At 42.9% G+C, this 25,219-nt stretch overlaps 1 protein-coding gene and 1 long non-coding RNA gene across 2 annotated transcripts in view; one reads left to right on the top strand and one right to left on the bottom strand.

Annotated features, from left to right (window-relative positions):
* onecut2 (one cut homeobox 2) overlaps positions 1-11,260 on the bottom strand; it is a gene marked incomplete at both ends in the record, with an annotated part of 68,620 nt that extends 57,360 nt beyond the window's left edge. The window contains 2 exons of the mRNA XM_083641620.1: positions 7,705-8,330; positions 10,782-11,260. Of these exons, the coding sequence (XP_083497746.1) occupies positions 7,705-8,330; positions 10,782-11,260 (1,105 nt within the window). The remainder of the gene's footprint in view (positions 1-7,704; positions 8,331-10,781) is intronic.
* Positions 11,261-23,215: 11,955 nt separating this feature from the next.
* On the top strand, positions 23,216-24,250 carry LOC310781853. The gene is made up of 3 exons (XR_014552985.1): positions 23,216-23,270; positions 23,756-23,913; positions 24,042-24,250. It is a non-coding gene; the product is annotated as an uncharacterized lncRNA (long non-coding RNA).
* The last annotated feature ends 969 nt before the right edge of the window (positions 24,251-25,219 follow it).

The following is a 25,219-nucleotide window of genomic DNA, read 5'->3' as shown; positions in this document are numbered from 1 at the left end:
AACCTCGGATACGCGTAGGTGTGAAATGTAATACAGTGTGGTGGCATATCAAATGTCAGAAATAAAATGTCATAAAAATGCAATCAGAAATGTAAAACACACTGCTGTTTTTTAAGGTACTATCCAAGTTTTAAGCAGGAAAAACCCCTCTTTAGGTGCAAGATGCAAAAAAAAGACCCTGGCCTACAAAGCTAGTGTGTGAAGTTTGATGTGATTTACAAGCACATCTAAATTTGTCATATTTTGAATCCAAAAGAATATGGATCACAACTGGTCCTTGACAGTGGTAATATCTGGATTTTTACTGTATATATATATATATATATCTATATATATATATATATAGATATATATATAGATAGATATAGATATATAGATATATATAGATATAGATATAGATATATAGATAGATATAGATATAGATATAGATAGATATAAATATAGATATATATATAAATAAATATATACATGTATATATATATAACATCAAGAACATGAACTTATATCTAATGATGTGAGAGGGGATTTATTTGTAAATACATTACATTTTGCACATTTTAATGTAAAAGCTACATAAAGCAGGGATGCAACCTACAACACACACTACTGCTCCTTCTGACATCCACTTTAGATGACAATGTCAAACTAGGAACCTAAACAGACAAAGTCTGGCTGTAAGAGGAGATTCGTCCATCTCTCGGAGATTCTCATCCATTTTCATATCAAGGAGCCCAAATTTAGTCCACATTAGAGCCATGCACCCATTGTTAGATATGATTTTCTTTCCATGTGTGTATTATACAACCCGATCTCCAAAAAAAAAGTAAAATAGCAACATTTGTGGACCAACGTTGCTATGTTCCAATTTCGGCTCCGAAATTGTAAAATGGTAATGTACGTTTCTACAGGGGTGGGCATGGTTTGGGCGTGGTTTACGGAGATTTTCTGTTTCTAACCCCTCCCCCTACCCTAACCCTAACCCTAAGATCTCAGAACATTAACATTTTACAATTTTCGAGCCGGAATTGTAACATAGCAACGTTGGTCCAAAACGTTGCTATTACAATTTTCTGTGAGACTGTGTATTATAAGTAGAGAGATAACAGTTAAATAATGTTTAAAAAAAATCATTCCTCTCCCTTCTCTAATTGTTTCAACATCTTGTAAATGAGATATGGGTAAAGTTTAACAGTTTAAAATTAGCTGGGAAGCCCCTCCAGGACCCCTGGTCGTCCCCGGACCCCATATTGAGAACCCCTTGGTCTAGATGGTGCACATTTTGCTGCCTTGCCAAAGCCTGGGATGCTGCATTGATAACTTGTAGTGGAAACATAGACCGCCTAAAAAATAAGGACAGAGTCACTGTGATGTCACCCATTGAAACATAGACCGCCTAAAAAATAAGGACAGAGTCACTGTGATGTCACCCATTGAAACATAGACCGCCTAAAAAATCTGTACGGTTTGAGTTGCCCGGCACGGACTGGCTCAGATACCTGCAAGTCACAGATTATGTTTGATCCAAGATTCATACCTTTGAAGCGCTCCCAAATGAACATGCTTTTTTATGTTTTGCTGAGCCCTCCTCACTCCAAGCATCTTATCTCTAGATTTGTATCTCTGTTGGACAACTGCACCACGGCCTCTACTGAGCGGATTCGAGAAGTAGTGGGGGGGGCTTGGTATTGATGACATTAGGGAAAGGACTCTGTCTGTGGTACAACTTTGCTCAGTTAAAAGCAGACACCAGCTGATACAATTTAAAGTCGCTCACCGTCTTCACTACTCCAAGCATAAATTACACAAGATCTTCCCTTCTGTCTCACCATGCACTGTGTGTCAGGGCACACTATCTCATGCCTTATCGTTCTGCCCTTCACTAACGGGATTCTGGGCAAAAATATTTGACTGGTACTCTAAAGGTGGTTATCCACCAACGCGGGGGTTTTCACGCCCGCCCTGCTCAAAATCGTACGCTTGTCCGAGCGCCCGATGTTTGTTCCTTGCTGCACCTGACTGGGTGAACAACACGGTGGGCTGTCCTCCACGGTTTGGAGCGGAGAAAAAAAGATGGCGGCCAATTCTAAACTTTCTCTTCCTATATGAAAACCACTCGGCGAACTGTGTTTCTGATCACATTTGATGCCTACAATAGGCCATGCACATAAGCACCTTATGCGGCTAGTAGCACCACGTTGTAATATTGAATATTGAATGTCGATATGTGTTTTTCTTGTCTTTTCTTTTCCTGTGTCTGAGCCTGTTCGTGTGTCTTGTTTGTGTACTGTTCTAAAAAATGGAAAGTAAAATATGGGGGGGAGATATGGACGGAGTCACCGTGATGTTTTGAAGCCTCTAGTTTGGCATTGGCCGTCCCCATCTTGGGGGTTCTTGTGCAGCTGGCCTGTCTGTCTGTCTGCCTGCCTGCCTGCCTGCCTGTCTGCCTGCCTGCCTGTCTGTCTGTCTGTCTGCCTGCCTGCCTGTCTGTCTGTCTGTCTGCCTGCCTGTCTGTCTGCCTGCCTGCCTGTCTGTCTGTCTGTCTGTCTGCCTGCCTGTCTGTCTGCCTGCCTCCCTGTCTGTCTGCCTGCCTGTCTGTCTGTCTGCCTGCCTGCCTGTCTGTCTGTCTGTTTGCCTGCCTGCCTGTCTGCCTGTCTGCCTGTCTGTCTGTCTGCCTGTCTGCCTGTCTGTCTGTCTGTCTGTCTGCCTGCATGCCTGCATGCCTGCATGCCGGAGCGCCCTGACATTTTACAACACACAGGGGAGCACAGATCACACACAGCCGCCCACTCGGCTCAGCCCTGCACGCCGGATTACAAACCTCATTTGCTATTAACCTATATTGTCAAATGTCAGTCCTGAAAAAATGAATCCTTAATGAAATAATGGAGAAATGTCTCAGAGATCATCCTGTCTGTGTGTGTGCTGTCTGTGTGTGTGTGTTGTCTGTGTGTGCTGTCTGTGTGTGTGCTGTCTGTGTGTGTGTGTGTGTGTGTGTGTGTGTGTGTGTGTGTGTGTGTGTGTGTGTGTGTGTGTGTGTCTGTGTGTGTGCTGTCTGTGTGCTGTCTGTGTGTGTGTGTGTGTGTGTGTGTGTGTATGTGTGTGTGTGTGTGTGTGTGTGTGTGTGTGTGCTGTGTGTGTGCTGTGTGTGTGCTGTGTGTGTGTGTGTGTGTGTGCTGTGTGTGCCGTGTGTGTGTGTGTGTGTGTGTGTGTGTGTGTGTGTGTGTGCTGTATGGGAGTCTGTGTGGAGTCTGTGTGCTGTATGGGAGTCTGTGTGCTGTATGGGAGTCTGTGTGCTGTATGGGAGTCTGTGTGCTGTGTGGGAGTCTGTGTGCTGTGTGGGAGTCTGTGTGGAGTCTGTGTGCTGTGTGGAGTCTGTGTGCTGTGTGGGAGTCTGTGTGGAGTCTGTGTGCTGTGTGGAGTCTGTGTGCTGTATGGGAGTCTGTGTGGAGTCTGTGTGCTGTATGGGAGTCTGTGTGGAGTCTGTGTGCTGTATGGAGTCTGTGTGCTGTATGGGAGTCTGTGTGGAGTCTGTGTGCTGTGTGGAGTCTGTGTGCTGTATGGGAGTCTGTGTGGAGTCTGTGTGCTGTGTGGAGTCTGTGTGCTGTATGGGAGTCTGTGTGGAGTCTGTGTGGAGTCTGTGTGCTGTGTGGAGTCTGTGTGCTGTATGGAGTCTGTGTGCTGTATGGGAGTCTGTGTGGAGTCTGTGTGCTGTGTGGAGTCTGTGTGCTGTATGGGAGTCTGTGTGCTGTGTGGGAGTCTCTGCGGACAGATCTGGAATAACTGCGCCTAAACTGATGATGTGCCACAACAAAACCGGCAAATCTAATCAAATTTCCAATCTCTTTTCTTTTTTTCTTTTTTTTGCTCAAGACAATCAGGACAGAGATGTATAAGATGCCTTCAGGAACACCTGTTGTTGGGACTTTTGTTGTCTAAATGGTCTCATAATTGAAAACAACAACTATTTGCATTGATCATCCTTTATGAGTCGATTCAGCAAAGACTATCCAATCACTTAAACCTCAACCGATACCTTTGGGCAACATTTCCACCGCTCCAGCTATAGAACATGCGGTTTCTGCCCTTTTCAAAATAACACAATGCAAACCTACAATCAAACATCAACACTTTAGTTTGAAATATCATGCAAGTGTCAAAAATATAGCAGAGAAATTCCTAAACCACAGTAGCTACATTCAAAAAATACATTTGAGCATAAAAAGTCAGTACCACACACACCAGGCCCTATATGAATATTATAGGAGTATTATAGGCACATTAGGCAGACCATAGCAAGGACAAATACACACTCTAAATCCATATAGGAATATTATTGGAATATTATAGGGATAGTATAGGAGATAAAATGGCACATTGTGACCACATCGGACCCTAAACAGTAGGCCTCTCTCTCCTCTCCTCTGCTCTCCTCTCTCTCTTCTCCTCTCCTCTGCTCTCCTCTCTCTCTTCTCCTCTCCTCTCTCTCCTCTTGGCCCAGCAGACAATAGAGGTGTCCGTCGGGACAGGGACACGGTCCCTCACTAGGGGGGGCACTAGCCCCACTGTTCTGGGCCGCCAGATAAAGCTGTTTATCCCCCTCTGGATGCCTCACACATCGCTGATTGCTTTAAGCTTCAAATCAGTCGCATCTTCTCTTCTGTCAACAATTACAATTAGGCTACAACCTCCCATTTGGCATCCATCTAGGTCTTTTTTTGATTCTTTCTCCTCCATCTCCCTCTTTTTCTCCTCTCTCTCTCTCTCTCTCTTAATCTTGTCTCTAAATCTGTTTTAACAATACACTCTTATCCCCCAGATTACCAAACAGCCGCCCCTCTTAATAGGCTAATGTAATAATACAATCTGTTAGGAATATAATGCTATAATCATAATAATCATAATACCCCTGTGATAATAAAACCCAGTAATACTATCCCAATGTATTTCTGCTGTATGCTATAATAATACCAACTTTTTTATGCTTCACCAATAACATTCAGAGGGCCTATATCATTGATCTGCAGCTGCTCAGAAATAACACAACATGGAGAATGGACCTTTTAATTTCCAGGATGTAATCAAGCACTGTTTACTAACAGTGTTGGGGGTAACTCATTACAAAAGTAATATATTACATGTAATATATTACTTTTAGCAGTAACTCAGTAATATAACTTATTACTTACAGGATTTCAGTAATATTATACCAGTTACTTTGTCAAGTAACTCAAGTTACAAATTTAGTTACATTTTATTAAATCAAAGCACATATTTAAAAAAGATACAATCATTTCCTAACCAAACTGTTTGTTTTTATGCAAATAACCATTATAGATGACAATAACAAAGGAAAAGATTAATATTTAGAATTTTGGATTGTTTACACTGCTTCTAGGCGGTTTAAATTATTTTTCGGGATGGTTGCGGGGCAGCGATGTCATTCTGCTGCTGCTGTTGTTTTGGTAAAAGTAATGCAAAAGTAGCGCAATAAGTAACGAGTTACTCTACACAGAAAGTAATATTGTAAAGTAACTTATTACTTTCAAATGAAAGTAACTAGTAATATGTAGTATATTACATTTTGAAAGTAACTTGCCCAACACTGTTTACTAATCAAAACAACTTAATGTAAAATGGTTAAATTAATTAATTGATTAATTGGTTTATTAATGAATTAATTTGTTTATTTATTTAACCCCCCCCCCAATTCAAAATGTACAAAGCCTGTTCAATGGGAAACCAATTTATCCTATTATTATGCTTTTTTAAATTATGATTAGCCTATTATTAATAACCTAATATTAGTGATAGTATATGAGGATTATTATTTGACATGTTTGAAAACATATATTGTTTTAGGTATTTATTTTTTTAAAGCCTACCTCATGTTTATCAACCATAAATTGTGAGCAAAATAACGTGATCTTCACTGAAAGTGCCATGTTTGGCCTGTACTGACAGGACACAAATAGAATGTGGGTGATTGCACAGCAGAACAGAGTGAGAGGTCTGTTGGAGGGAAATCCCGTGACCTTGTCACTTCCTATCGATCTCTTTGTTATTGATCAATAATGGTAATCATAACACTGTGATGCCAAACAGATTCCATTCATCTAAGCTGGAGTGTGTGAATCATCTGTCCTGCTCTCCAGACAGGCCAAAACAGACCCAGTGAAGACAAAAGACACAGGCTGAAGTCTGTCCTGCTCTCCAGACAGGCCAAAACAGACCCAGTGAAGACAAAAGACACAGGCTGAAGTCTGTCCTGCTCTCCAGGCAGGCCAAAACAGACCCAGTGAAGACAAAAGACACAGGCTGAAGTCTGTCCTGCTCTCCAGACAGGCCAAAACAGACCCAGTGAAGACAAAAGACACAGACTGAAGTATGTCCTGCTCTCCAGACAGGCCAAAACAGACCCAGTGAAGACAAAAGACACAGGCTGAAGTCTGTCCTGCTCTCCAGCCAGGCCAAAACAGACCCAGTGAAGACAAAAGACACAGGCTGAAGTCTGTCCTGCTCTCCAGACAGGCCAAAACAGACCCAGTGAAGACAAAAGACACAGGGTGAAAAGTCTGTCCTCCTCTCCAGCCAGGCCAAAACAGACCCAGTGAAGACAAAAGACACAGGGTGAAGTATGTCCTGCTCTCCAGACAGGCCAAAACAGACCCAGTGAAGACAAAAGACACAGGCTGAAGTCTGTCCTGCTCTCCAGACAGGCCAAAACAGACCCAGTGAAGACAAAAGACACAGGGTGAAGTATGTCCTGCTCTCCAAACATGCCAAAACAGACCCAGTGAAAAAGACACAGGCTGAAGTATGTCCTGCTCTCCAGCCAGGCCAAAAGAGACCCAGTGAAGACAAAAGACAGAGGCTGAAGTCTGTCCTGCTCTCCAGACAGGCCAAAACAGACCCAGTGAAGACAAAAGACACAGGCTGAAGTCTGTCCTGCTCTCCAGACAGGCCAAAACAGACCCAGTGAATACAAAAGACACAGGCTGAAGTCTGTCCTGCTCTCCAGACAGGCCAAAACAGACCCAGTGAAGACAAAAGACACAGGCTGAAGTCTGTCCTGCTCTCCAGACAGGCCAAAACAGATCCAGTGAAGACAGAAGACACAGGCTGAAGTCTGTCCTGCTCTCCAGACAGGCCAAAACAGACCCAGTGAAGACAAAAGACACAGGCTGAAGTCTGTCCTGCTCTCCAGACAGGCCAAAACAGACCCAGTGAAGACAAAAGCAGCATTTAGAAAGCTGTGATGTGCTTTGGCATTATTATGGGATGTGTTTCTGCGTGACAGCACGCCAGACAAATCAAAACAGCAGCTCGCACACTGAGTTTGTGCATAACCCCTTATTTTTCTGGACATCTTGACTCAGTGATGATCAAACTTTTTTATAGAATGAGCCCTAACCCCATTTGATGAGATTTTCCTCTCTTGGACCCAAATCTGAGAATATTTTTTATAGTCAGATATGATTTTGTCCAGAATGCATGACTCTGTATTAGAGATAATGAGATAACAGAGAAACTAGCGTCAAAACAGTCTTTCTTCTATACATTCTCTAACGGTGTCAACTTCTTGTGAATTAAAAAATGCTGACGTTTAACAATTCGTCAAATTCGAGGGGGGTCACCGGGGACCCCCCTCGAACCCCCTCACAGCTCCAGGACCTCACGTTGACAACCAACACTGCCTTGACTTACCTGCTAGTCTGAGGGCCGACATCCTCTGGAACTCGGGCTCCTGCAGCCACTTCCACATCCTCCTGAAGGTCTCGCGGCCGGACTTGAGCTTACTCCAGGGTTTGGGGTTGCGCAGCAAGTCGGACAGGGTGCCCTGGGAGCGGCACAGCACCCTCTGGGCGAAGATGGCCTGGGGGATGCTGTACCTCTTCAGCTCGGCCGTGATCCTCTGAGCCACCTCCTTGGTGTTGATCTCCTCCAGCTGCTGCCCCGCGGGGCCGTTGGCCCCCTGCGACCCCGAGGAGGAGGGCGGTCTTTCCCGGTTACTGGAAGCCAACACGGGCCCGTGGGACGACGGAGACTGGAGGTGGGGGTGGTGTGCGGCCGCGGTGTGCCCGGAGTGGTGCATCCCGTTCAGGTGGGGCATCATGGCGGGGGGCCCTCGGTGCTGGTGGTGCTCCCCGGCCCGGGCCAGCATGCTGGCTGTGTCGAAGTTGGCCAGCATCTTGTCGTGGGCCCCCGGGTGCGAGGGGGCGCCGTAGCTGTGGAGGGACTGCTGGGTGTTGTGGATGGAGCCCAGGCCGTTACCCAGCACCGGGGACAGGCTCTGACCCATCCCGGACATGTGGTGGTCTTTGTGGTACGGGCTGGAGGGGGGAAAGAAAGGGGGGAAAGTCAGTCAAATGTATTTGTCTAGCTAGCGCTTTTCACAGACACACGTCACAAAGTGCTTAGTGGTGATTCTCACCCTTATTCATATCAAGGACCATTAATTATACGCAATAGGGCCACAGAGCTTGATGAGATTATTATTTTCCTCAGACCCAAATCTGACGACATCTTTTATTGTTGGATATGATTGTGTCCAGTAATCCCATGACTATCTGTAATGTAGGTAGCGAGATAACAGAGAGATGATCAAAACAGTCAAATCTTCTACATTCTCTAATTGTGATAACATCTTGTAAACGAGATAATGGTGACATTTAACATAATCAGTTTGCTGGAGACCCCCTGGCACCACCCTGGTGGTCCCCGGACCTCACATTGAGAACCACTGCTTTACAAGAGCATTATGCAATATAAGAGAAAGACATGGAAGATAAAAGTGACCACCTGAGCCAACTACCAAACTAACATACGCAATACATACAAATAAACAATTGTCTACACAATAAGAATAACTGCAAATAAAAAGAAAATAAATAAAAGAGCCAACAGACTCCGCAAACCTGTGTACGCAGAGAATTCCACAGTTTGAGTGTCACAACCTCGAGCACCACGGCTCTTTAGGCCATTATGGGACAGACATTTAATGGTAACACTTGGTATTAAGGTACATATATTAGTAGCATATAGTCTGTTTATTATAAATCACTGATTTAATACTTTATTCTGCATGATCATATTCTACAACTACTAGGCCAATAGACTTTCCCCTCAATAACCTCCAAATTAGACTACTTCACAGACAATATACTGCTAATCTGCAAGCTAATAAGCAACTATAATGGTGAATATGTTAGGGCTGCAACTCCCAATTATTTTCATTGTCGATTAATCTATCAATTATTTTCTTGATTAATCGATTAGTTGTTTGGTTTATAAAATGTCAGAAAATGGTGAAAAATGTTGATCAGTGTTTCCCAAAGCTCAAGATGACATCCTAAAATGTCTTGTTTTGTCGCGAACTCAAAGATCTTCAGTTTACTGTCAGAGAGGAGTAAAGAAACCAGAAAATATTCACATTTAAGATGCTGGAATCAGAGAATTTTGACTCTTTTGCTCAACTCAAACCGATTAATTTCAATTATCAAAATAGTCTGCGTTTAATTTAGTTGACTATTAACTCATTGACTAATCCTTGCAGCTTTATAATATGTGTAATATAAAGTGTTATTGCTGGTTATTATTGCACATGATTTAGGCTTTTGGTCTGCTTTTCTCAACATGGGGCTTATAAGTTGCTATAGTAGCCTATCACATATTACAGTATTGAGAGAAATTATGGAACTATTGAGGGAAAACCCATAGTTGATGTGTTCCCTAATTTAAAGTGTTACCTTTAAATACATATCACACATATACATTAGTTGCTTATTATCATGTATGAGTGGTATATTCTGCTTATTACTCATTATTATGCACTTATTATGAATGCCTTATTACAGCATTATAATGACTAATAAACAGTCAACATGCTACAAATATGCATACTAATCTTCCCACACAATAATGTGCAATATATTATTCTGTCAATATCTGCAATTCATTATTGATATGGAGAAAATGTAAGTTACATTAGTTTTATTTACATAAGAAATGCGTGTAATGCACTTACACATATATTCAACTTATTGCTTATGTAAATAAAGCTAATGTAAAAATGTTACTCTATTAGTTACCATTATACTTCACATCATTACAGTACATCATTACTTCTCATGCACCATAATTGCATTTTTTTACCTGTTATGTGACTGTTCTATTCTAGTTCTGTTCTGTTCTGTTCTGTTCTGTATGTTCTGTTCTGTTCTGTTAATATACGTGCTTTATAATGACTAATAAACACCCAACATGCTACTATACATGCCTATAAACTATATGGTGAGTATGGCTATGTGTACCTTAATATAAAGTGTTACCAAAATAAAGTGTTAGATTTGATTTGTTTTGATAATCTGTAGGTTATATATGTATCTGTTTTCCCGTATAGTTACCTCCTAATCAGTAGCAGTCAGAGAGGTTATTGCTCATCATTTTGGGCTTTTAGTCTGCTTATAATGGGCTAGCCTATTATTGTGAGAATTAAACTATTGAGGGAAATCCCATAGTAAATAGAATATGTGTAGCCTATAGCCTATACCTCGTATAATATTTTATTTGTTTGAGCTAACCTGTAAAGATGATTTTCATTGTTGATTAATCTGTCGATTATTTTCTCGATTAATTGATTAGTTGTTTGCTCTATAAATTTAAGAATTTAATACTCAAACTGATTATCAAAAAAGCAATGAATGTAATATAGTTGACATGGTTGCAGCTCTTATCGGTAACATCATCTCAAATGTGACAGATTTGATTGTGTTTGATCTGACCTGTAGAGGTTGTTCATGGCGGGGAGCCCCCTCTCGTCCCGCATCAGGGTGAAGCTCCCGGACACGTTGCCCGCGCTGAGCCGCTGGTGGTGCGGGTGGTGTGCGTGATGGTGCGCGTGGTGCGGGTGGAACTTGTCGGACACGGTGCTGATGGGCGGCAGCGGCTGCAGCGGCGTCAGGGTGGTGTACGTCCCGCTCATCCCCATGCCCACGCCGTGGCCCGGGGACACGTCGCTGCCACACGCCATGCCGCTCATGGCCGCGGCGTGCGCGTACAGCTCGGGCCGGTGGTGCGGGTGGTGGTACTCCCCGGAGCTCCCGTGACCCGCGTCCAGCAGGCTGGACACCATGGCCGAGTCACGGGCCACCCCCACCCCGACCCCCAAGCCCAAGCCGTCCATTGTCATCTCCGTGTTCATGGCGTAAGCGTCCAGGTCCTTGGCCAGGCATCGATAGGCGTTAGTGTAGGCAGTCTTCATTCAAACATCCAAACTGCATCCACAGGGAAATTATCCAATTATCCAATTATCCAATCCAATCTATTCTATTCTATTCTATTCTATTCTATTCTATTCTGTTCTGTTCTATTCTATTTCCAAACCTCACAAAGATGTAAAAGTCCCTCCTATGGGGTTCGACCCCTCTGCAACGTGGACATGTCTTTGTTTACTGTTGATAATATGACACACGCACGCACGCACGCACAAATGATTCTCTATTGGACGGATCGATACATGAATCGGATCCACATCTGTGCTCTCAGTCCATCCGCTCAGCGGAATCCTCTCTCTCCTCTGTCTCCTCCTTTCTCTCTGTTCCTCGGGATGGGTCGCTCCTTAGCGTTATATTCCAGCCTGCTCCTTTAGGTCCTCAGCTTCTTGTTGTCGTCTGTCTAAGGCCTCTCCAGTCTCCAGGTGTTTCTGTGTCTTTTCCCCAGTGTAAAAAATAAAATAAAACAAAAAATAAAACAGAAGCATGTTTTTATCTCGATCATACGGGCCTGTGCTGTGGCTTCCCCATATCCAGCCTCCTCTCCTCTCCTCCTCGCTGCTCTCTCTCCTGCGTGACTCTGGTCCAGAGCTGGGAGCTGTCCACGGTCCCCTAGCCGCCCCCTCAGCCTAGCCTGCTGCGGGGGGAGGGGAGCAAGCTAATGGACGGTGACAAGGACCAATCAGAGACGAGACCCGGGCTGTGGAGGGCGTGGCGCGCAGGCCCACCGGTCAATCAGCATCTCAGTGGAGGCAGCATCTCCCGGAGAAGACTGTGAACAGGGCTGCTGTTTGGGTGGGATGTCTGACTACAACGACAAATCACTCTGTAGATATAAGCTAGATAGTAGTAATCATTCTATTTTACTTGATTTGATTATTTTGTAATGCATTGTGCATGTTATTTTACGACCACTCCCCCCCGCATCTTGTTTTTCTCTATCTCTTAGAATTGCCTCTGTGTAGGCTATGTGAAGTGTGCTATACCCACAGTGTGTCTGTGGGACTCAACCTGAGTTCAACATTAAAAATTCATTTTAATTGCCATAATCAGATTAAAAATGAGGAATTTGACTAAGTATGCAGCACAGCGAAGAAGATGAAGCAAACAGAAAACAATTTAAATTTTTAAAATTAAAAGGTGCAAAGTAAAATGGGGTTGGGGGAGGATGTTGGTGTGATGTAAACTGTCCTGTAAAAGTACTTAGTGATACATAGGGGGGGGGGGGGGGGGGGGGGGGGTCCGTGGGATAATGTCCATGGGGGGGATCCCAGTCGTTCCAGATCACCCCCCAGGGGGAGGGGGGGTGATACAGTTCTGATTTGCGGGGCCTTCCGGGTTGAAGATGGCAGTTGGGTAGAAGATCACGTAGAAGGTAGAAGGTATGTCTTCTGCTGCCATGGGGGAGGACCCTGAAGAGTTTATGTCCTTTAGCACCCTGGCAGTGTGTAGGTCCTGAATGGGTGGCAGGCTACACCCAACCACCTTTTCAACATGGCGGATGATGCGCTGCAGTCTGGAGATGCCCCTGCGGCAACAGCAACATACCAGATGGTGGAGGAGGTGAGGATGGACTCGACAGTGGAGGTGTAGAAAAATACCAATTCTGCCTTTTGCACCTTGCCTTTGCCTTTTATAGTGGCTTTATGACTCTACTGTCTTTATGGTGTCCCCCCCCCCCCCCCTCCCGCATGGTACCACCTACAACAATTGCATAATATGCTGACAATAGCCTACTGTAAATTCACTATCAAACAAGTGCAAATTCACAATAGCTGCTGCCAGATATGTACATTTCCGATCTTGTGGACTAACCAACCAAGCGACCATATATAATATATATATATATATACATATATATTCCTTTAATTTTATTGCCCAAAATTGTAGTTTGTAGTTTGAGTAGTTAAACTACACAAAAATGACCAAAAAGTAGTTTAACTACTTGACTCACTACACAAAATATGAATGTAGTTGAACTACCAGCAAGCTACTGAAAAATGTAATGAAACTATGTAGTTCAACTACATGTATTTCACTCCCCAACACTGCCTGCGATCCTCGTATAGGCAGGGAATCTACCGCTACAGTACACTATCTGTTAGATTTTAAATTGAACTGCGCCTGTAACTCTGCAGCTTTCTTAAGATTAGAGTAGCGTTATAATTCAGGTTAAACTGAACATTTCCATTGATGGTGAGGTGAGACAAGATGAATGGGACTTTGATTCAAGATTCAAGATTCAAGATTTTTATTGTCACTCCGTAGTACAAGTATCACGTGTGAAATTATTGTGCTGTAGGCTCCGTTACAACATAGTGCAAAAAAATAAAATAGAAGATATATAAATAAAAAACAAGAGGCAACGGGCAATAGAGCAGTAAGACACGCCACAGACAGTGGCGTATTCACTGCCCATAGTGCAAATGGCATGAACATACTTTAAACATAATTAAACATAATAACATTCTGTTAGGTGCAAATAGCGTATACCTAATTAAACATACTATTGAACATTAGTCATACATAATGGTGGCATCTCAGTGCGGTACAGTACGGCTACTACACTATTTGTAATAGTGGAATATTGATGTTGAGGTTTTGGTCCCCATTCCATCTCCATCCCCATTCATATCTCATTTACACCTGGCATTAACATGCGTTTTCTGTCATCAGATTGTGCTTGACGGTTTGACCACTTGAAAGTACATTGAAGATGGATTGCAATCTGATCGGCCAAACCACCTTCACATTGAACACAAGTGTAAATGCAATGTGTCCTCTCAATCTGCATAAAGCAACTGTATGCGGATTGAGAGGACACCCATTTTGGGTGATCAGATTGCAATTGCAATGATTGACAGGTCACCTATCCAGTGATCACGCAGCTTGCCAAACACGGACCAATAGCAGGCCGCGCTGTGGCTCTTCTTGTCCAAATTCACGTCACTTCTGGCTCCAAATAACCAACATGGTGACGGTGAAAATGCCAACCTACTGGCTTCAAAACAGGAGTCCAAAAACCACTGGGTGACGTCACGTCATGGTGGCTACGTCCATTTATACAGTCTGCTGTCGACATGCTTTGGGGAATCAGACCTTGTTTACACAAGGACAGTAAAACTAATATTTAACTCTTTTGGTAAGGGTCCAATCTCCTATCTGTGCTTTATCTTTTTTAGACAAACATAAGAAGATCAGAGCTGCAAAAACCTAAAGGTTTGGCAGCAATGCACAGAAAAAAACTAGGCTACTATTACTGTAGCTGCATATAGTCACTGTAGCTGCATATAGTCACTATAGCTGCATATATTCACTATAGCTGCATATACAGTAATCTCTATAGCTGTATATAATCACTATAGCTGCATATAGTCATATAGTCAGTATAGCTGCATATAGTCACTATAGCTGCATATAGTCATATAGTCACTATAGCTGCATATAGTCACTATAGCTGTATATAGTCATATAGTCACTATAGCTGCATATAGTCACTATAGCTCTATATAGTCACTATAGCTGCATATAGTCATATAGTCACTAGCTGTCACTATAGCTGCATATATTCACTATAGCTGCATATACAGTAATCTCTATAGCTGTATATAGTCACTATAGCTGCATATAGTCATATAGTCACTATAGCTGCATATAGTCACTATAGCTGCATATAGTCATATAGTCACTATAGCTGCATATAGTCACTATAGCTGCATATAGTCATATAGTCACTATAGCTGTATATAGTCACTATAGCTGCATATAGTCACTATAGCTGCATATACAGTAGTCACTATAGCTGCATATAGTCACTATAGCTGTATATAGTCATATAGTCACTATAGCTGCATATAGTCACTATAGCTGCATATAGTCATATAGTCACTATAGCTGTATATAGTCACTATAGCTGCATATATTCACTATAGCTGCATATACAGTAATCTCTATAGCTGTATATAGTCACTATAGCTGCATATAGTCATATAGTCACTATAGCTGCATATAGTCACTATAGCTGCATATAGTCATATAGTCACTATAGCTGCATATAGTCACTATAGCTGTATATAGTCATATAGTCACTATAGCTGCATATAGTCACTATAGCTGCATATAGTCATATAGTCACTATAGCTGCATATAGTCACTATAGCTGTATATAGTCACTATAGCTGCATATAGTCACTATAGCTGTATATAGTCACTATAGCTGCATATAGTCATATAGTCACTATAGCTGCATATAGTCACTATAGCTGCATATATTCACTATAGCTGCATATACAGTAATCTCTATAGCTGTATATAGTCACTATAGCTGCATATAGTCATATAGTCACTATAGCTGCATATAGTCACTATAGCTGCATATAGTCATATAGTCACTATAGCTGCATATAGTCACTATAGCTGTATATAGTCACTATAGCTGCATAGTCACTATAGCTGCATATAGTCACTATAGCTGCATATAGTCATATAGTCACTATAGCTGCATATAGTCACTATAGCTGTATATAGTCACTATAGCTGTATATAGTCACTATAGCTGCATATAGTCACTATAGCTGCATATAGTCACTATAGCTGCATATAGTCACTATAGCTGCATATACAGTAGTCACTATAGCTGCATATAGTCACTATAGCTGCATATACAGTAGTCACTATAGCTGCATATAGTCACTATAGCTGCATATACAGTAGTCACTATAGCTGCATATAGTCACTATAGCTGCATATAGTCACTATAGCTGCATATACAGTAGTCACTATAGCTGCATATAGTCACTATAGCTGCATATACATACAGTAGTCACTATAGCTGCATATAGTCACTATAGCTGCATATACAGTAATCTCTACAGCTGTATATAGTCACTATAGCTGCATATAGTCACTATAGCTGCATATAGTCATATAGTCACTATAGCTGTATATAGTCACTATACCTGCATATAGTCACTATAGCTGCATATACAGTAGTCACTCTAGCTGCATATAGTCACTATAGCTGCATACGCAGTAGTCACTATAGCTGCATATAGTCACTATAGCTGCATACACAGTAGTCACTATAGCTGCATATAGTCACTATAGCTGTATATAGTCGTTATAGCTGCATATAGTCACTATAGCTGCATATAGTCACTATAGCTGTATATAGTCGTTATAACTGCAGATAGTCACTATAGCTGCATATAGTCACTATAGCTGTATATAGTCGTTATAGCTGCAGATAGTCACTATAGCTGCATATAGTCACTATAGCTGCATATAGTCACTATAGCTGCATATAGTCACTATAGATGCATATACAGTAGTCACTATAGCTGCATATAGTCACTATAGCTGCATATACAGTAGTCACTATAGCTGCATATAGTCACTATAGCTGCATATAGTCACTATAGCTGTATAGTCACTATAGCTGCATATACAGTAATCTCTATAACTGTATATAGTCACTATAGCACGGTGGCTCAGTGGTAGAGCTGTCGCCTTGCAGTCAGAAGGTCCTGAGTTCGATTCTCGCCTGGGACACTGTGGGCGCTGTGGTTGTGTTCCCCCCCATATCTTCAGTGCCTACTGCCCAGGTGGGGTATCTCGTCGTAAGGGCCTTTCTGTCTGTGTGGAGTGTCTGTGTGTTCTCCCCGTGCTCCCCCAGGGGGGTTCCTCCGTATATAACCCCCCCACTAAAAACATGCAGAAGATCAGATCGTCATCGTCATCCGACCAGTGACGACAACATCCGAAGTCGGTCCCCGGGCGCTGTACGAGAAAGCGACCACTGCTCCTGGCCTGCCCCAGGAGGAAAGGACAAAGCCAGGATGGGTTAAATGCAGAGGACAAATTTCACTGGCCACCGTCAGCATGTGTGTGTTGTGGCCCTCCGTGCATGTGTTGTAGTGTGTTGTGTGACAATAAAGACGGGCTGCCGTCTGAAAATCGTTTATCGTTTTTTTAGCTGCATATAGTCACTATAGCTGTATAGTCACTATAGCTGCGTACAGTCACTATAGCTGCATATAGTCACGCTGCATATAGTCACTATAGCTGCATATAGTCACTATCGCTGCATATACCGGTAGTCACTATACGGAGGGTGAGGCGCGCGGCCCAGCACGTAACAGGAGACGAGTTGCCAGAACTGCACGAACTGTATAACCAGCGGTGCCTCAGGAGGTCCCTGAAGATCATCAAAGACACAAACCATCCCCACAACAGCCTGTTCTCCCTGCTACCCTCAGGGAGGAGATACAGGGTTCCAAAAGCACGCACAAATCGCTTGAGGAACAGTTTCTTCCCGCAGGCCACGAGACTCCTTAACATACACAAATAGTGTAGTAGTCGTACCGTACCGTACTGCAGCTGCTACCATTATGTATGCCTAATGTTTAATTGTATGTCTAACAAGGTACATGCTATTTGCACCTGTATGTCAATTACGTCGAATTTAAAATGTCTGAACACGTCTAACATATGCACAATACCTAGTGTTTAATTGTATGTTTAATAAGGTACATGCTATTTGCACTGTATGTCAAATACGTCGAATTAAAATGTCCGAACATGTCTAACGTATGCACATAACATGTGCACCTATGTGCAATGAATATGCCACTGACTTGTCTTATCGCTATTCTGCCTCATTGCCTATTGCTGCTTAGTATTGCTTATTGATGCCTATTTCTTATTGCCTATTGCTCATTGCTTGTTGCCTATTTGTACTATGTCGTAAACGGAGTCCACAGCACAAGAATTTCACACGTGATACTTGTACCATGGAGTGACAATAAAAATCTTGAATCTTGAATCTAGTCACTATAGCTGCATATACAGTAGTCACTATAGCTGCATATAGTCACTATAGCTGTATAGTCACTATAGCTGAATACAGTCACTATAGCTGCATAGTCACGATGCATATAGTCACTATAGCTGCATATAGTCACTATAGCTGCATCTAGTCACTATAGCTGCATATAGTCACTATTCACTATAGCTGCATATAGTCACTATAGCTGCATATAGTCACTATAGCTGTATCACTATAGCTGCATATAGTCACTATAGCTGCATATAGTCACTATAGCTGCATATAGTCACTATAGCTGCATATAGTCACTATAGCTGTATCACTATAGCTGCATATAGTCACTATAGCTGCATATAGTCACTATAGCTGCATATAGTCACTATAGCTGCATATAGTCACTATAGCTGTATCACTATAGCTGCATATAGTCACTATAGCTGCATATAGTCACTATAGCTGCATATAGTCACTATAGCTGCATATAGTCACTATAGCTGCAAGTAATCACTATAGCTGCATATAGTCACTATAGCTGCATATAGTCATAGCTGCATATAGTCCATATAGCTGCAAGTAGTCACTATAGCTGCATATAGTCACTATAGTCACTATAGTCACTATAGCTGCATATAGTCACTATAGCTGCATATAGTCAATATAGCTGTATAGGCACTATAGCTGCAAGTAGTCACTATAGCTGCATCACTATAGCTGCATATAGTCACTATAGCTGTATAGTCACTATAGCTGCATATAGTCACTATAGCTGTATAATCACTATAGCTGCATATAGTCACTATAGCTGCATATAGTCACTATAGCTGTATAGTCACTATAGCTGCATATATTCACTATAGCTGCATATAGTCACTATAGCTGCATATAGTCACTATAGCTGTATCACTATAGCTGCAAGTAGTCACTATAGCTGCAAGTAGTCACTATAGCTGCAAGTAGTCACTATAGCTGCATATAGTCACTATAGCTGTATCACTATAGCTGCATATAGTCACTATATCTGCATATAGTCACTATAGCTGTATCACTACAGCTGCATATAGTCACTATAGCTGCATCACTATAGCTGCATATAGTCACTATAGCTGTATTACTATCTGCATATAGTCACTATAGCTGCATCACTATAGCTGCATATAGTCACTATATCTGCATATAGTCACTATAGCTGCAGCACTATAGCTGCATATAGTCACTATAGCTGTATCACTATAGCTGCATATAGTCACTATAGCTGCATCACTATAGCTGCATATAGTCACTATAGCTGTATAGTCACTATAGCTGCATCACTATAGCTGCATATAGTCACTATAGCTGCATATAGTCACTATAGCTGCATATAGTCACTATAGCTGCAGCAAGTTTATTTTATTTTATTTAAGGATCCCTATTAGAAGCATGCGGAAGTACCTCCAGTCTTCCTGGGGTCCTGAACACAGCAAGTCGAGGATAAGATTTGCAAAAACCTAAACATTTGGCTGCAATCCACAGGAAAAATAATAATAAAAAAACTAGGCTACTATTATAGCTGCCTATAGTCACTAGATGCATATAGAAACTATAGCTGCATATAGTCACTATAGCTGCATATAGTCACTATAGCTGCATAGTCACTATAGCTGCATATAGTCACTATAGCTGAATATAGTCACTAGCTGCATATAGTCACTATAGCTGTATAGTCCCTACTGCATCACTATAGCTGCGTATAGTCACTATAGCTGCATCACTATAGCTGCATATAGTCACTATAGCTGCATATAGTCACTATAGCTGCATATATTCACTATAGCTGCATCACTATAGCTGCATATAGTCACTATAGCTGCATCACTATAGCTGCATATAGTCACTATAGCTGCATATAGTCACTATAGCTGCATATAGTCACTATAGCTGCATATAGTCACTATAGCTGCATATAGTCACTATAGCTGCATCACTATAGCTGCATATATTCACTATAGCTGCATCACTATAGCTGCATATAGTCACTATAGCTGCATCACTATAGCTGCATATAGTCACTATAGCTGTATAGTCACTATAGCTGCATCACTATAGCTGCATATAGTCACTATAGCTGCATATAGAAACCATGGGCTCTATCTTGCCCCTGGCCTTAGGCGCTAAACTGGCGTTAAACGCAAAAAAACACGATTTGTGCCTGCCTACCCATGACTCGGGAAGATAGCATTGTGTTTTTAGACCCCGAAATGCGCTTTACGCTGAAGAAGCGTGGTGCAGTGCCAGAATAGGCCAGAATGGGCGTTTCGGCCTTAAATACCTGGCCAACTGGCATTAATTTTGCGATTAGCGCTTTTCAAAACCAGGCCTTATTCAGTGCGTCGGCCCCGGGGATGCACCCACGGCCTTATTCAATCACTCTTTCTGCCGCTATCTCACTCACTCTCCCCCCTCTCTCTCACTCTCTCTCTCCCTCTCTCTCGCGCTTCAATTTCTTCCCCTATAGCGCACTGCAAGCATCAGATCTTAAATGTAGGCTACACACCACAGAATGACAGAACCATCACTATTTTGGGGGAAAGTCCTGCACTAGGCAGGCACAATGACAGATGAAAAGTTGTTATACCGTAGTTTTGAGCCCCTGACATTCAGAGGCTGTTGCATCATCCTACCTTATACCTGTCTGCCATGCAGAGGGGGAGAAGAAAAAGGCAGCAAGAGAAAACAATGCAATTATTCTGTCCAAACTTTCACCAATCTAATCTCATCATGACATCCAGGGATAGGTTTTATTTTTCTAGCTGATGCGTTTAGAACATTGTTCTCAGTTTGCTCTTGCTATAGTGTAGCGTATTTACATGCTTGCTGTATTTAAACTGCCGTAAGATATGTTTGAGGAGCATTATGGAGACAGACGGGGATGAAAGAGGGAGGGGGGAGCTCAGAGCGCTTTGATCGGGCTTTTCTGACCGGACTGGATCGGTCCGTGGAATCGGAGCTTGAAAGGGAAGAATGTGACTGGTTTACTGCAGATCGCCAATGGCCACAGTTGTGAATAATTCTACGCTTAAAAAGGCGTGGTCAAATGGTTAGCGCCGGCTTTAACGCAGAGGGAAAATTAGGGAATGCGCCTGACCACGCCCACTAATAGCGCTGCGCCCGGCCTTAAATGCTAATTTAAGGCCAGGGGAAAGATAGAGCCCTATAGCTGCATATAGTCACTATAGCTGCATATAGTCACTAATAGTGACTATATGCAGCTAATATAGCCAGTGGTGTAGTGGAGGGTAGACGCAGGTAGACGGAGTCTACCCACTTATTTTTCAGATCGTTTTGAGTCTACCCACTTCCAATCTGGGGACCCACCGGTTAAAAGTCTGTCTCGAGAGATTAACCCACTCCTAGCGGCAGAATGCGATTCCACCAGGAAACGTTGCATTACCACCACGAGGCAGACAACGGAGCTGGTCGCAGCCTGTCTAGTGAACGCCTGTGTCCACCAGATGCGTCCCCGAAGCGGCTCTCCGCTCTGCTCCAATAAATGAGGGATGCATTAATATAGAAAGCAGGCTAAATAGCCTAAATCGGCCTGTTTATTTTTGCTTCTCTCTTTGAGTTGCGTCAGGCAGCACAGAGCAGATCGAGCTGGGCAGGAATTCACGAGAATAATAAAATAAAACATCCTGTCGATTTTCAAAATAAAACCTGTTACTGTATGTCAAGAGAGAAACAGTTACACATGGGGGGGGGGGGGGGGGGGGCTATTTAGCCTGCTTTCTATAATAATGCATCCCTCAATTACTTGAATGCACAGTAAAAACTCCTGGGCTGTTTGTGTAAACATATAGTTGGTCTATTCACCTGGGTCAAGTATTCTGGGCTAGCTGTGGTACTATAAACACACTCTTGGGCTGCTCATAGCCCAATATGATTGGGTAAGAGGGCTTTAAGGGGGTATTTTGCGGTTGGACATCTGGTTGGGCTACTCTGGCCCATGTCCTGGTCCATTCATTTTCCCGCCGGCCCCTCAGTCCAGTGGAATTTTCTGGAAGCAGCAGCTTGTCTCCCTCCTCTCCCATATTAAGAAGTGAGCAGGATTTTACGGTAGGTTATATGAATACCTATTTATATTATTTTTAAATAAGTTGTGGTAAAAGCATGAGCTCAGTTCACTGATGGCATCATGGGGGATTTAGTGGCTTTCATTCTGTGTGTAACGGGATGTAGAAACACACTTCAAGGCTGCTACATGTCCAGGAGGCCTGACAGTAGCTAGCCAGTAGGCTACCCCCTCCCTACTGTAACCTAGATCCGGGCACTGCTGTCGACTCAACACAGCTTATGTGAAACTGCCATGGGTGTAGCATTACATAGCATAACTGCTATGTTTTTAACTTTATGTTACCGGTTCGCATGTTGTGGAGTGGATGGGAACTCTGTGGGTTCGGCTCCACGGTAAAAACAACAAACAAAACAGCAACACATAGCGTTAACGTTATTGAATGGATTTTTGTTTATCAGAGAGGAACAAGGCAAGCTAACTAGCTAATGCTAATTTTGGCTAGTGACTGACTTGTCTCTAAAAAAAACGAGTGGACAAGCTTTTTTACTTTTGTTAACAATGGTGATTCTGCCCTGCAGTTGGAGACTACCTAATGCTACAGCAGTCCGAGATGTCTTGAATGCGGTTATTTGAGATGGGTGAGTAACATTAGCCAATTTATAATTGCAAGAGGCTGATGTTAACGTTAGCTAGCTATGACAATAAATCGGGTGGGGAGTAGATAACCTCAGCCTTTAGCAACTTTGCTAACGCTAAATGTTTAGCAGTGATTTTATGACCTAGACGATACAAACAAGGTATTGATCATATAACGTTATGGATTGTTTTCTGATCCAAGGAGTCAGGAGGTGGGAAGACATGTTTTAGTGGAGGAAAAAACAGCTGCAAGTAATGTATTTAACGCTAAGTAGCGCTACCATCATGTTCAATGAAGCCAGCCTTCCCTATTTGGCTGGCTAGCTACAACGTGAACGTAACTGCAAGGAGGAAAATCTTTAGGATTATTATCAATCCCGTTTTTTGATTTAAAGTTGGAGTTGGTGGAAAACCTGGGATTGATGCTTTTTGGCGTGGAAAGTGCATGGTCATGGGCCAGGAAGTTATCCACATCACCACATCAAGGGTAACGTTACGTTATTAAAAATATTCTGGCTGGCAGTGTTTGTAGCTAGTGCATGTCAGTGACATACAGTATGCATCTGCCAGGCTGTGATGCTGTTGAAGTTGGTTGTGTGTGTGTGTGTGTGTGTGTGTGTGTGTGTGTGTGTGTGTGTGTGTGTGTGTGTGTGTGTTGCGTGCGTGCGTGCGTGCGTGCGTGTGTGTGTGTGTGTGGATGATGTAGACTAGCCTATATTTTGGGGATGGTATGGACAGATATTTGGTTTAATGATATGTTGTGTACAACATGGACTTAGGCATTTGGATGTGATGTGCCCCCTTATGACATCACTGATGACATCGTCAGTGTGTGTGTGTGTCCCCTTATGACATCAGTGTTGACATCATCAGTCTTATGCCTCTGTGTGTGTGTGTGTGTGTGTGTGTGTGTGTGTGTGCGTGTGTGTGTGTGTGTGTGTGTGTGTGTGCGCCTGATGACATCACTTCCAGTTGAGTGACATCACTTCCTGCACGAGTTGCACCTCGGGGCGAGCTGCAGAGTGAAGTAATTGGCGGCAGCTGGCATTTTTCGGGATTGGTGGTGCCGAGCAAACCCGAGGGGCGAAGGGACACAGACGGGACCACAACGGGGGGAAACAGCCCTTGGAGTAAGCACAGGATCAATGCTCTCAATGCATCAGAAAAGGAGAGGTCATCTCCTAGATCCTGAATCCTTGCGTGTGAGTAATCTGTTAGCCTGGCCAGCTGACTCACTCACCTGTTCTCTCCCTTCCAGTTTGGGCTGCCGAACGAGCCGTCATCGTGGAACCCTGTGGTCAAGATAGGACTCCCGTTGCTCGCCATCCCCATCTCCAAGCGCTATCCAGCGTCTCCAGGCGCCATCTCCCTCTCAAACGCTATCTAGCGTCTGCAAACGCCATCACCATCTCCAAACGCTATATCTAGCATCATCAATGTCATCGCCCACGCAGGACGCACAGCCAACACGCCGCAGGTAGGTAAAACTACAGTATACAAAAACTGCTTTGATGTAGTAATTTTACAAAGTTTCAAATTAATTCCTGAATTTTCTTTTGTTAATAACAATCTCATGAGTAATAGTTGTTTGTCAAATTGTATTTGCCATAAAAAATGTTTAGAGTGATAACATGTTATAGACTAGAGGCTATTTTGCACGGATACAGTATATAGGTGTGCCTTGAGATTTTGTCTCGCCCCTTTGGGTTCGCAAACCACTGCCTGAGACAACATATTACTACCGTTTCAGGCACCTCAGTTGCAGCTCTGAACTGTGCCCTCCCATCCCACCAGTTGTGACCCACTCTGCATCCTCACTCAGACTCAGGAAAGGCCAGTTTGCCGACCTGGCTGCCACAATCAGGTCCTGGGAGGACGACCTAAGCCACCCGCCCATTCGCAAAGAGAATGCCCAAGGGAAGCCTGCTACCGCCTGTGTTCCCAAACTGTCCTCCAGAGACGCCATTGGTAGGTTTTTCCCCCAGTCGTCTTATTCCTCAGCACAAATGGACAATAATGTTATTTCTGTGTCCGTGTCTATTTCAGTGAATCAGATTTTTATTCATTACTTTATTATTACTTATGTTAACTTTATAATAGTTTATTTGACTACCAGCTCTATTATGAGAGCACAATGCTTACTGATGCATTTCATAAACACTGATAAACTGTATACTGTACAACAGGCTAGACAGACTGCAGTTCTGCGGGGGTATTGCGAGAAAAACGGCAATAGGTCTTTAAGCTTATTATTATGTCCATTAATTTTGCCTAATGTCAACATTGTTTGAGCATAAATAGCCCAATCTGCGAACCCAGAGTCTTTTCCGGCACGTAAATAGACTCTGGGACAGCCGTAACTTTTTTTTAGGATTCCTGTACAGCGCGGATCTTCCGCCCGGGACTTCCACTTCCGCGCAGCGGTGCCTTTTAAAA

This window comes from Poromitra crassiceps (genome assembly GCF_964638095.1).
Source record: "Poromitra crassiceps genome assembly, chromosome: 8".
In the NCBI taxonomy this organism is placed as follows: domain Eukaryota; kingdom Metazoa; phylum Chordata; class Actinopteri; order Beryciformes; family Melamphaidae; genus Poromitra; species Poromitra crassiceps.
This window is presented reverse-complemented; position numbering and strand designations above follow the sequence as displayed.